This window comes from Macaca thibetana, chromosome 9, assembly GCF_024542745.1.
Source record: "Macaca thibetana thibetana isolate TM-01 chromosome 9, ASM2454274v1, whole genome shotgun sequence".
NCBI lineage: Eukaryota > Metazoa > Chordata > Mammalia > Primates > Cercopithecidae > Macaca > Macaca thibetana.
The window spans coordinates 90,791,258-90,805,483 of NC_065586.1; the positions used below are offsets into that span (position 1 = coordinate 90,791,258).

Here is a 14,226-nt window from a genome sequence, read left to right on the forward strand (position 1 = left end):
GATATTGATTCTTCCTATCCATGAGCATGGAATGTTGTTTTATTTGTTTGTGTCCTCCTTTATTTCGTTGAGCAGTGGTTTGTAGTTCTACTTGAAGAGGTCCTTCACATCCCTTGTAAGTTGCATTCCTAGGTATTTTATTCTCTTTGTAGCAATTGTAAGTGGGAGTTCACTCATGATTTGGCTCTCTGCTTGTCTGTTATGGGTGTATAGGAATGCTTGTGATTTTTGCCCATTGATTCTGTATCCTGAGACTTTACTGAAGTTGCTTATCAGCTTAAGGAGATTTTGGTCTAAGACGTTGGGGTTTTCTAAATATACAATCATGTCATCTGCAAACAGGGACAATTTGACTTCCTCTTTTCCTAATTTAATACTCTTTATTTCTTTCTCTTACCTGATTGCCTTGACCAGAACTTCCAACACTATGTTGAATAGGAGTGGTGAGAGAGGGCATCTCTGCCTCGTGCCAGTTTTCAAAGGGAATGCTTCCAGATTTTGCCCATTCAGTATGATATTTGCTGTGGGTTTTTCATAAATGGCTCTTATTATTTTGAGATACTTTCCATCAATACCTAGGTTATTGAGAGTTTTTAGCATGAAGGGCTGTTGAATTTTGTCAAAGGCCTTTTCTGCTTTTCTATTGAGATAATCAGGTGGTTTTTGTCATTGGTTCTGTTTATGTTATGGATTATGTTTATTGATTTGTGTATGTTGAACCAGCCTTCCATCCCAGGGTTGAAGACTACTTGATCGTACTGGATGAGCTTTTTGATGGGCTGCTAAATTCAGTTTGCTAGTATTTATTGAGGATTTTCACATTGATGTTCATCGTGATATTGGTCTAAAATTCTCTTTTTTGTTGTGTCTCTGCCAGGCTTTGGTATCAGGATGATGCTGACCTCATACAATGAGTTAGGGAGGATTCCCTCTTTTTCAATTGATTGGAATAGTTTCAGAAGGAATGGTACCAGTTCCTCCTTGTACCTCTGGTGAAATGTGGCTGTGAATCCATCTGGTTCTGGACGTTTTTGGTTGGTAGGCTATTAATTATTGCCTCAATTTCAGAACCTGCTTTTTGTCTTTTCAGGGATTCAACTTCTTCCTGGCTTAGTCTTGGAGGGTGTATGTGTCCAGGAATATATCAATTTCTTCTAGATTTTCTAGTTTATTTGTGTAGATATGTTTATAGTATTCTCTGATGGTAGTTTGTATTTCTGTGGGATCAGTGATAATATCCCCTTTATCATTTTTTATTGTGTCTATTTCATTCTTTTGTATTTTCTTCTTTATTAGTCTTGCTGGCAGTGTATCAATTTTGTTGATCTTTTCAAAAAACCAACTCCTGGATTCATTGATTTTTTGAAGGGTTTTTTTGTGTCTCTATCTCCTTCATTTCTGCTCTGATCTTAGTTATTTCTTGCCTTCTGCTAGCTTTTGAGTTTGTGTGCTCTAGCTTCTCTAGTTCTTTTAATTGTTATGTTAGGGTGTTGACTTTAGATCTTTCCTGCTTTCTCTTGTGGGCATTTATTACTGTAAATTTTCATCGACACACTGCTTTAAATGTGTCCCAGAGATTCTGGTACATTGTGTCTTTATCCTCATTGATTTTAAAGAACACTTTTACTTTTGCCTTCATTTCGTTAGGTACCCAGTAGTCTTCAGGAGCAGGTTGTTCAGTTTCCATGTAGTTGTGCAGTTTTGAGTGAGTTCCTTAATCCTGAGTTCTAGTTTGATTACACTGTGGTCTGAGAGATAGTTTGTTGTGATTTCTGTTCTTTTACATTTGCTGAGGAGTGCTTTACTTACAACTATGTTGTCAATTTTGGAATAAGTGTGATGTTGTGCTGAGAAGAATGTATATTCTGTTGATTTGGGGTGGAGGGTTCTGTAGATGTCTATTAGGTCTTCTTGGTTCAGAGCTGAGTTAGAGTTCCAGATATCCTTGTTAATTTTCTGTCTCATTGATCTGTTTAATATTGACTGTGGGGTGTTATAGTCTCCCGTTATTATTGTGTGGGAGTCTAAAGACTACCTTGGAGTTGCACTGCTCTAAGGAGTTGCTTTATGAATCTAGGTGCTCCTGTATTGGGTGCATATATATTTAGGATAGTTAGCTCTTCTTGTTGAATTGATCCCTTTACCATTATGTAATGGCCTTCTTTGTATCTTTTGATCTTTGTTGGTTTAAAGTCTGTTTTATCAGAAACTACCATTGCAACTCCTGCTTTTTTTTTTTTTTTTTTTCCATTTCCTTGGTAGATCTTCCTCCATCTCTTTATTTTGAGCCAGTGTGCGTTCTTTGCATGTGAGATGGGTCTCCTGAATACAGCACACTCATGGGTCTTGACTCTTTCTCCAATTTGCCAGTCTGTGTCTTTTAATTGGGGCATATAGCCTATTTACATTAAAGGTTAATATTGTTATGTGTGAATTTGATCCTGTCATTATGATGCTAGCTGGTTATTTTGCCCATTAGTTAATGCAGTTTCTTCCTAGCATTGATGGTCTTTACAATTTGACATGTTTTTGCAGTGACTGATACCAGTTGTTCCTTTCCATATTTAGTGCTTTCTTTGGGAGCTCTTGTAAGGCAGGCCTGGTGGTGACAAAATCTCTCCGCTTTTGCTTGTCTGTAAAGGATTTTATTTCTCCTTCCCTTATGAAGCTTAGTTTGGCTGGATATGAAATTCTGGGTTGAAAAAATTCTTTTCTTTAAGAATGTTGAATATTGGCACCCATTCTCTTCTGGTTTCTAGTGTTTCTGCCAAGAGATCCGCTGTTAGTTTGATGGGCTTCCCTTTGTGGTAACCCGACCTTTCTCTCTGGTTGCGCTTAACACATTTTCCTTCATTTCAACCTTTGAGAATCTGACAATTATGTGTCTTGGAGTTGCCCTTCTACAGGAGTATCTTTGTGGTGTTCTCTGTATTTCCTGAATTTGAATGTTGGCTTGCCTCACTAGGTTGGGGAAATTCTCCTGGATAATATCCTCAAGAATGTTTTCCAACTTGGTTTCATTCTCCCCATCACTTTCAGGTACACCAATCAAACATAGATTTTCTTTTTTCACATAGTCCCATATTTCTTGGAGGCTTTGTTCATTTCGTTTTACTCTTTTTTTCTCTAACCTTGTCTTCTTGCTTTATTTCATTAATTTGATCTTCAGTCACTGATATCCTTTCTTCCACTTGATCAAATTGGCTACTGAAGCTTGTGCATGCATCACATATTTCCCGTACCATGGTTTTCAGCTCCATCAGGTCATTTACAGTCTTCTCCACACTGTGTATTCTAGTTAGCCATTTGTCTAATCTTTTTTCAAGGTTGTTAACTTCCTTGCAATGGGTTCCAACATTCTCCTTTAGCTCGGAGGAGTTTGTTACTGCTAACATTCTGAAGCCCACTTCTGTCAGCTCCTCAAAGTCATTCTCCATCTAGCTTTGTTCTTTTGCTGGCGAGGAGCTGCAATCCTTTGGAGAACAGGTACTCTGGTTTTTAGAATGTTCAGCTTTTCTGCTCTGGTTTCCTCCCATCTTTCAGGTTTTATCTACCTTTGGTCTTTGATGTTGGTGACCTACAGATGAGGTTTTGGTGTGGATGTCCTTTTTGTTCATGTTATGCTATTCCTTTCTATTTGTTATTTTTCCTTCTAACAGTTGGATCTCTCAGCTGCAGGTCTGTTGGAGTTTACTGGAGTTTACTATATCCTGTTTTCCTGGATATCACCAGCGGAGGCTGCAGAACAGCAAATATTGCAGAGCAGCAAATATTGCTGCCTGATCTTTCCTCTGGAAGCTTCATCCCAGAGGGACACCTGTCTGTATGAGGTGTCAGTCACCCCCTACTGGGAGGGGTCTCCCAGTTAGGCTACACAGGGGCCAGGGACCCACTTGAAGAGGCGGTCTGTCTGTTCTCCAAGGTCAAAAACTGTGCTGGGAGAACCACCGCTCTCTTCAGAGCTGTCAGACAGGGTTGTTTAAGTCTGCAGAAGTTTCTGCTGCCTTTTGTTCAGCTATGCCCTGCCCCCAGAGGTGGAGTCTATAGAGGCCTTGCTGAGCTGCAGTGGGTTTCACCCACTTCAAGCTTCCTGGCTGCTTTGTCTACCTACTCAAGTCTCAGCAATTGCGGATGCCCCTCCCCATACCAGGCTCCTGCCCACAGGTAATCTCAAACTGCTGTATTAGCAGTGAGCAAAGCTCCATGGGACCCACTGAGCCAGGTGCGAGATACAATCTCCTGGTGTGCCATTTGTTAAGAACTTTGGGAAAATGCAGTATTTGGGTGGGAGTGTCCCATTTTTCCAGGTACCATCTTCAGTTAAGGTATGGCTTCCTTTGGCTAGGAAAGGGAAATCCCCTGACCCCTTGCACTTCCTGGGGGAGTCGACACCCCACCCCATTTCAGCTTGCCCTCTGTGGGCTGCACATACTTTCCAACCAATCCCAATGAGATGAACCAAGTACCTTAGTTGGAAATGCAGAAATCACCCATCTTCTCTGTCAACCATGCTGGTGGTTGCAGACAGGAGTTGTTCCTGTTTGGCCATCTTGGAATGCAATTTGAATTCTTTTTAAGACAAACACATTTGAGCCTCCTCCTGGTGATGAACCCCAACCCCAGGTGCCGAGCCTGGCCCCATGTCGCTGGTCACCTGACAGGGTTGAACCAAGTCCAAGATATATATCATATTTTTTAAAATATGTTTTCAAAACACAGTCTTGCTATGTTGCACAGATTGATCTTCTGGGCTCAAGCAATCCTCCCACAACATCCTCCTGAGTAGCTGGGATTAGAGATGTGTGCCACTGCACCTGGCTTTTAAATCATATACTTTAAAAAAAAGTGCCTTTTCATTTCTTTGTTTCTGGAACATGGAAATATGATTGATTTTATTATTTTGATGACCTTACATCAAGCAAATTTACTTAGCATTGCTAATTTTTTGTTTGTAAATTTACTTGTAATTTCTATGTATTCTGTGATCTGTTTTATTTTATTTCTTATTTTTCAATTCTTATAACTCAATTTTCTCTTTATTGCTTTATTTCACTGGTTAGGATTTCCAGGACAGTGTTGAATAAATCATGATGGTGGGCATCCTTGTTTCATCTATGATATTCAGGATGGGTGGAGCTTTAACATCTCACCAGCGAGAATGATATTTTATGTATATTTTTGTATTAAAAAATCAGTTTACAGAAGATTGCCTTCTTCTTTACTTTTGATGATTTTTTTTGGTTATGAATGTGTATACAATTTGATCAAATGGATTTTCTGCATCAATTGATATATTTTATCCTGCCTATATATATAACATATATATGTGTGTGTATATATATATATAAGTTAAAATACACACAAATACACACACAGAGACATGCACAACTGGGTTTTAGTTGCTATGTTTTTTCAGGATATTTGAATTTATATTTATAAGAGACATTGGTTTGCAATTTTTCTTCCTCAAAATTTTCTTGTCATATTTCTGATATTAAGGAAAGGCTGGCTTCATAAAATAAGGAAGATAATGTTCCCTATTGTGCTTGTTTTTATAACCTTTTCTCTCTTCTCTATTCTTATTGTGCTCACTTAGTTCTGTCTTTGGAGTGACTCATAAGTTTTGGTTAAGTGCCAGTTATGATATATGAAAAAATGCAGAATGTCAGATGAAGTTCATCTTCTTTCAGAAAAGGTTCATCCCTCCCGTGCTAGGCAGACAGAATTATGCAACACCTTCTACCTTCATTCAGAATTAGATATGAACACAGTCAAGAATTGACTGTAGACATCAGTTGAGCTCTCTGAGGTTCCCCTATGTCTGCAAGCCTGAGTAATTTTTGTCTCAGCAGCTTTTCTAGTGCCTTCTAACACACGGTTTCTGTGTTTATTGGGACTTTTTAGTTGCTATTCTGCAAGCTGCTCCATTCCACTTGAAGCATGTACATATTGCCATTATAAATAAATAAAATAATGAAAATTTAACTTTGAGAGGAAAAAGGATTGGAGTTTACAGGGAAGAGGGAATCCTGAATGTCTGTATTGTGCCATATGGAATCCACTAGCCACAGGTACTTATTGAGTACTGAAGTGTAATGAATGCAACTGAAGAATTGAAATTAACATTTTAATTTACTTTTCATTACTTTAAATTTAAATACAAATAACCATGGATCATTCATGGCTACCATGCTACAGAACACATGTCTAATTTTTAAATGTTCTATAATACAGGGTTAGAAATATCTCATTCTCAATTATGCAATACTAAAAGCCTGAATAGCTAAAACCAATTTGAGGTAGGTGTAATTTCATTTGGCTAAACCTTTACTTGCATGGAGTGAATGTATTTATATTCCTTACTTATCATACTTTGTATAAATATTAATGTTTTGCTAAAGAAAAGGCCAGGTGTGGAGGCTCACACTTGGAATCCAGGCACTTTGGGAGGCTAAAGTGGAAGGATCATTTGCACTCAGGAGCTGGAGGCCAGCCTGGACAACATAGTGAAACCATATCTCTACAGAAAATTTAAAAAATGGCTGGGTGTAGTGGCATGTGCCTATAGTCGCAGCAACTTGGGAGGCTGCAGTGGGAGGATTGCTGGAGACCAAGAGGTTGAAGCTGCTGTTAGCTATGGTCGTACCACTGCACTCCAGCCTGGGTGACAGAGCGAGGCCCTGTCTCAAAAAAAAAGAAAAAAAAAAAAAGAAAGAAGAAAAGAAATATCATGTATTCAATTATATGGTATCTCCCCACTCCCACATTATTGGGAGTATTAGAAAATCTATAGCAACTATCATGTATCATAATATCTTTCTAGAATGAATATGTGTGTGTAGGTATATAGTATACATATAATATACTGAAATGTGTATACATCTACATTTTCATCTATACATTTATCTGCATTTATCTATCATCTATCTACCTATGTAATCTAATCTGTCACATTTAACACCTAAGTACTTCAGTATATAATTCCCCAAAACAAGGACTTTCTCCTACATAATAATAATAACATTCACACTGAAGGAATGATTATCAATAGGTTAATATTATCTAATATCTTACAATTACATTTTCCCAGTTATACTAAAATATCTCTTATAGCTTTTTTTTTGGTGGACTTCCTGTAGTCCAGTCAAGGAACAAGCTTTTAATTTGGTTATCTTGTTTTGTTAGTCCTCCTTCATCATGAACAGTATTTTTTAGTTTGTTTCACTTTAATGCATAGACAATTTTTAAAAGTCCTGTCCTCTTGTTATGTAAAATGTTGCTCAGTCTGACTTTCCTTGAATGTTTTTTGAGAATTAGCTTCCAGTTATGTGTTTTTGGCGAGAAAGTTACATAGGTGATGTTATATATGTGCTATTGCATCACATGTGCGGTCCACATTTTGTAACGGTGTGTCTGCTAGTCTCTCCATTGTTGGGGTTCTGTTTTCCATATACAGTTAATAAAAAGATGGCATGGTACTTTAATATCTTGTGAATATTACTTTCCAAAAGAATTTACCCAGTAGTTTTAAAGTTAATTGATGATCCTTGCCTGAATCTATGGTCCTACCTGAATGGTTGCAAAAATGATGATTTTTTCACTTTTATCATGCCTTTTGTGTTTTTTTTAGGTTGGATTCATCTGTAATGAAGAGTTCCCCCACATATTTTAATTAAAAGAAACATATAGCACTTCTGTGATCAATCCCTCAATAGATTTTAGTGTACTTGTTGATATCATCTCAGAAGTCACTTTTAATTAAATGAGATTTTGATTTAAAAAAACCCTATGAATGGATTCCAAATTCTCCTGACTCTTTAAGAGCCAGCAGAGGCTTCTATTTAAAAGTCATCATCTGGAAGTCCTAGCCAGAGCAATCAGGCAAGAGAAAGAAAGAAAATGTATTCAAATAGGAAAAGAAGAAATCAAACTATCTCTCTTCACTGATAGTATGATTATACACCTAGAAAACCCTGAAGACTCTGTCAAAAGGGCCCCTGGAAGTGATAAATGACTTCAGGAAAGTTTCAGGATACAAAATAAATGTACAAAAATCATTAGCATTTTTATATATCAGTAATGTTCAAGTTGACAGCCAAATCAAGAACGCAATCCCATTTACAATAGCCACAAAACATTAAATCCCTAGGAATACATCTAACCAAGGAGGTGAAAGATCTCTATAAGGAAAACTACAAAACACTACTGAAAGAAATCATAGATGACACAAACAAATGGAAAAACATTCCATTTTCATGGATTGGAAGAATCAATACTGTTAAAATTGCCATACTGCCCAAAGCAATCTACTGATTCAATGCTATTCCTATCAGACTACCAGTGTCTCTTCTAAAATTCATATGGAAACAAAAAAGAGACTGAATAGCCAAAACAAACCTAAGCAAAAAGAAGAAAGCTGGAGTCATCACACTACCAGACTTCAAAATATGCTATAAGGCTACAGTAACCAAAATAGCATGGTACTGGTACAAAAACAGACACACATACCAATGGAACAGAATACAGTACCCAGAAATAAAGCTGCATACCTACAGCCATCTGATCTTCAACAACGTTGACAAAAATTAGGCAATGGGAAAGGACTCCCTTTTCAATAAATGATGCTGGGATGGCAGGGTAGCCATATGCAGAATGAAACTGGACCCCATCCTTTCACCATATACAAATATGAACTCAAGATGGATTAAAGTTTTAAATGTAAGACATCAAACTATAAGAATTGCAAAAGAAATACCCAAGAAACACCATTCTGGACATTGGCCTTGGGAAAGAATTCATCACTAAGTCCTCAAAAGCAGTCACAATGAAAAAAAAATGATATGTTAATTAAAATTGATACATTAGCTACAAATTAAGAGCTTCTGTGTAACAAAAGTAACTGTTAACAAAGCAAACAGACAACCTACAGAATGGGAGGAAGTATTTGCAAACTAGGCATCTGATAAAAGTCTAATATCCTATAAGGTAATTAAACAATTGAACAAACAGAAAAACAATGCCATTAAAAAGTGGGCAAAAAACATGAACAGATGCTTCTCAAAAGACATACAAGCGGCCAATAAACATATGAAAAAATGCTTCACATCACTAACCATCAGAGAAATGCAAATCAAAACCAAAACGGGATACCATCTCACATCAGTCAGAATGGCTATGATAAAAAAGTCAAAAAACAGTGGATGATGGCAAGGCTGTGGAGTAAAGGAAACACTTATAGGCTGCTTGTGGGAATGTAAATTATTTCAGCTACTGTGAAAAGCAGTTTGGAGGTTTCTCAAAGAACTTAAAACAGAATTACAATTTGATCCAGCAATCCCATTACTGGGTATATTGCCAAAAGAAAATAAATCATTCTAGTAAAAAGACACATGCACTTGTATATTCATTACAACATTATTCACAATGGCAAAGGATTGGAATCAACCTAAATGCCCATCAACAGTAGACTGGATAAAGAAAAGATGGTACAAACACACCAGGAAACACTATGCAGTCATAAAAAAGAATGAAATCTTGTCCTTTGTAGCAACATAGATGCAGCTGGAGTGAATTAACGCAGGAACAGAAAACCAAATATTGTATGTTCTCACTTACAGGGGGGAGTTAAACATCAGTACTCATGGACATAAAGATGGCAACAATAGACACTGGGGACTGCTAGATGGGGGCTGGAGGGAAGGAAGGGTTGAAAAACTACCCGTTGGGTACTGTGCTTTCTACTTGGGTAATGGAATTATTTGTATCCCAAACCTCAGCATCACACAATATACCTGTGTAGCAATCCTGCAAACAAACAACAAAAAAGGTAATCCGTGTGTGAGATGTGTGAAAACTGAAGTGATGAAATACAGCAGCAAGTGGGGATGTACACCAGGGTCCAAGCTTGATAATAAATGGGGGATTCAGAAGGCTGCCCCCAAGTACTCAAATGCTCAGGACTTCAAATGCAATTAATTGGAGGGGACTTTAGCAAAGTCACTGCCACTTGCCTTAAATTCATCCTGCTTCTTACTAGGTCTGTCTACGTGGGAATGTAACTTCTTTGGACCTCAATTTTCTTATCTATTGACCAAAGAGATTGGACTAGGTGATTTCCACCACTTCTTCCCATTCTTTGACTTCTTTATAACTTAGTTTGTCTGTTTTGCTATTTCCAAGTCATGACCATAATAACATCACTGACTTCTGTGCTGCACAATGACAAAGAATTCCCCAACCCAGAGATGTTTGACCCTGGCCACTTTCTGGGTAAGAGTGGCAACTTTAAGAAAAGTGACTACTTCATGCCTTTCTCAACAGGTAATAGATATTCATTTCCATCTGTCCTTCAAGGGACATGATACCTTTTTGGGATCATTTGACTCTTACATGATGCCTCTGCTGGGGTCTGGCTGAATTGCTTTGCAGATCATTAGCACCGTTCCCTATGCCTATGCGATTTCCCTGTTGAACATCCCCTTTATTGGGCCAGATTAGTGGGGCTTTGGGGAGTTGATCCAGTTTTTCAAACTGAAAAAGCTAGAGTGTAGGATAATTTAATTCTGCCTCTAGATACATCACTGAGCTACCCAAGAGCTCCTCTTAATGGGTGAAACTCATTTAGACATTTCTCATCTGCCATGAGAAAGGTATCTAATTCCACAATTTTGAATATCTGCCCTGTGGTGTCCCTCACTCCCTAGACTGAGCTCTGGAGATACAAGTATCTGAGAGCAGAGAATGGGCTCTTAAGAGGCTCACTTCTGATTTAGAGAAGTAGACAAGTAAACAGATCATTGTAATATAGTAGGAGGAAGGTTGCCAGAGGGGAAAGCACAGGATGTTGGGGAGCTCAGTGGGGGAAGCTGCCTGCTTCCTGCTCATTCACAAGCCATACCACTTCCAAGAGGAAGGAAACTTAAGTTGCCACATTGGAGCAGGAAGCAGGATAAGAAGAGAAGGCAGGAAATTTTTACAGAGGTAATGAACCCCAGTAGCAGGGCATTTTCTGTAGATCTAGAGGATCAGAACCTGTCAACAAATTTCAGGGTCAGGAAACCCTGGGAATATGGAAGGATAGTCTGCAATTATTCCAGAGCACCTTGATCTCCCTCCACTCATGATCATACATCTTGGATATTCAATCTCTACAGCTAAAGTGTGTGGTGAGTCTGTGGACATAGAATTCCCTTTATTTTTTTCTCTGGCTTTTGATCCCAGCTTTGGATCTGGCACTGTATACACTAAGATGTCAAGAACTGAGACCTTCATTTAAGGATCTCACGTTTTAGCGGGATAGAAAAATAAATACACAGAGAATAGAATTCTAGGTGATCTATGCTCCAGCGGAAGCATGAATATGATGAGGAAACCTAGAGAGGATGAGTTTCTATTGACTAGTGATCACAGAAATCCTAAAGAGGAAATGACATGGGACATAAATTCTGAAGGAAGCATATGAGTAGAGCTTTTTAGACAGATGGGACAGCAAGAGATAATGCTTGAAACTTTGTGGTGTGTTGGAGATTGATGAAGAATGGATATGCCAAGAGCTGAGAGCGGAGGAGATGAAAAATGGAAGGAGTGATATAGAATGTCAGCCTGGAAACAGAATGTGAAGAGTCAGGTCAAGCCATTTGACCTTTATCCCATAGGACAGATGGGTGTCATTTAAAGTTGTAAAGTGAGAGAGTGACATGTTTAGACATGTACTTTTCAAAGTACACTAGGCAAAAAATCTTTGGCTACATATTGTTCCAGAGGTACAAAGGAGAACACACTGTATGAGCCTTCTCCTTTCAACCTTCTTCCTTGTGAGTTCATTTCTAGAAAAAGACTGATGGAAACTAGTAGTGTCAAAAGAGCAGTTATAATGTGGGAATACTTAGTGAAGTACGTGGCATAGAGCTGATACTCCATAAATATTTTTTGAGTGAAGGGTATCTAGTAAAATATGATATTAAGTAGATAGGAAATGTATCCATTTTTCTGCCTTTCTATGTATCCAACCTTCCTTCCAGCCATTCTGCCTTCGATCCATCCATCAATTTGATCATTTATCAAATAGTTACTGCATACTTTTTGTGACTGTTCATGACCTAATGTTCAAGGAACAGATCCTCTATGTCTGTTATTTTCAAGAAAATTGATGTGTGTGGGAGAGGGCCTGGCCTGCGTGGAGCTGTTTTTATTCCTGACCACCATTTTGCAGAATTTTAACCTGAAATCTCAGGTTGACCCAAAGGATACTGACATCACCCCCATTGCCAATGCATTTGGTCGTGTGCCACCCTTGTACCACCTCTGCTTCATTCCTGTCTGAAGAAGGGCAGATGGTCTGGCTGCTGCTGTGCTGTCACCTGCAATTCTCACTTATCAGGGCCATCACCCTCTTCCTTCCCACCATAAGGGATATCTTCTCTGACTTGTCAACCCACATCTTCCCATTCCCTCAAGATCCAGTGAACATCCAACCTCCATTAAAGAGAGTTTCTTGGGTCACTGCATACATTTATCTGCTATTCTCCATACTCTGTAACACTTGTATTGATCACTACATATGCTAATACCTATCTACTGCTGAGTCGTTAATATGTTATCACTATAAAACAAAGAAAAATGATTAATAAATGACAATTCAGAGCCATTTATTCTCTGCATGTTCTAGATAAAAAGGATTATTATTTTCTGGGTCAGTTCTCAGATTTCTGTCTTTTGAGTAAAATGAAAGTGAGAAATGAAAGAAAATAGAATGTGAAGAGGCTTTGCTGGACCTCATAATGTTAAGCACAAAAAGAGAGAAAGGTAAGAAGGTAGAAAAGCTGTTTTGGCTGAGTGTCACCTAGAATTACTGGAGGTCTGGATTTGGAACAGAAAAACTATGTCTAGGAGCAGCTGTAACCTGTAGGGATATACTGGAACAATCAGCCGTAAGAGGAATGAACATTAAGTGTTTGAATTCATGCTCTGATTTTGTGTTACTGTAAACACAAGATCAAGATTTGGATAATCTTTTTCCTTTGTGTTTCCAACTTAGATCATGTCTAAATATATGTTTTCTTATTGTGTTTGAATTCATGCTTAATTTTTTTCTCTGTCCAAACAACAAAAAATCTCCAGAATTTCTCACCAGGTTTTATTAAATTTTAAGATTTGATACTGCATCCATTTTTTTTTTTTTCAGTGGTAATTAGATGCAATAGTCATGTCTAAATATATGTTTTCTTATTGCTAGTCATGCATTAATGACTGTTATTTTTCTCTTCCAAACAAGAGAAAAATCTCCAGAAATTCTCACCAGGTTTTATTTTTTTCTATTTTGCACTGCATCCATTTTTTTTTTCTGACTGAACATAAATGCAGTGGTAATTAGATGCTATAGTCCTGAAATTATTAGCCTTATGTCAACTCTAAAGCTTAAACGAGTGAACAACTCATACACATCAAATTCTAGTCTTTTTTTCCTTCCTTCTGTCTTGAAGTGTATGAAATGAGAAAAGACACATTAACTTTTTCTCAGTTCAGCTCCAACAGAAAGTCATTTATACTTATCATGCATTGACAAGATAACACATGTGTATAGTTTTATAAACACACACACATATGTTTGTATAGGTGTATATTTACACATAATATATACATGCATATATATATAAGATTAATAGTGGTTCTTTAATATACTGGGTTTATATTACACACACTATATTATACAACTTGCTGGCTTTTTTTAACTTTTATTTTAGGTTAGGAGGTCCACACGCAGGTTTGTTATGTTGGTAAACTCATGTCACGGGGTATTTTTGTACAGATTATTTCATCACCCTGGTACTAAGCCTAGTACTCAAGAGTTATTTTTCTCTGCTCCTCTTCCTCCTCCCACCCTCTACCCTCATGCTGTCCCTAGTGTTTGTTGTTCCTTTCTTTGTGTTCATGAGTTCTCATCATTTAACGCCCACTTATAAGTGAGATCATGTGGTATTTGGTTTTCTGTTTCTGTTAATTTGCTATTGATAAAGGCCCCAGATCCATCAATTTTCCTGCAAAAGATATGTTTTGTACTAAACCATATGCCAGGAAAATTTCCAAGGTAGTAGAAATATGGGCAAGTCATTTCATTGGTCAGATTACAGAAGAGAACATGGAAATGGCCAAAAATTAAAAATATTTTAATTTAATATTTAATTAAAAATATTAAAATAGCTTAAAAATAAAACGTATACATTAAGC

At 37.6% G+C, this 14,226-nt stretch overlaps 2 protein-coding genes across 2 annotated transcripts in view; both read left to right on the forward strand.

The window, feature by feature from the left end:
• LOC126962034 (cytochrome P450 2C18) overlaps positions 1-7,631 on the forward strand; it is a 263,118-nt gene extending 255,487 nt beyond the window's left edge. Inside the window, exon 10 of the transcript XR_007728567.1 lies at positions 7,355-7,631. The gene's annotated coding sequence lies outside the window, so the exon portion shown is untranslated. The remainder of the gene's footprint in view (positions 1-7,354) is intronic.
• LOC126962041 (cytochrome P450 2C18-like) overlaps positions 1-12,804 on the forward strand; it is a 50,367-nt gene extending 37,563 nt beyond the window's left edge. Inside the window, 2 exon segments of the mRNA XM_050802818.1 lie at positions 10,180-10,327; positions 12,148-12,804. Of these exon segments, the coding sequence (XP_050658775.1) occupies positions 10,180-10,327; positions 12,148-12,322 (323 nt within the window). The 3' untranslated portion in view covers positions 12,323-12,804.
• Positions 12,805-14,226: the final 1,422 nt, after the last annotated feature.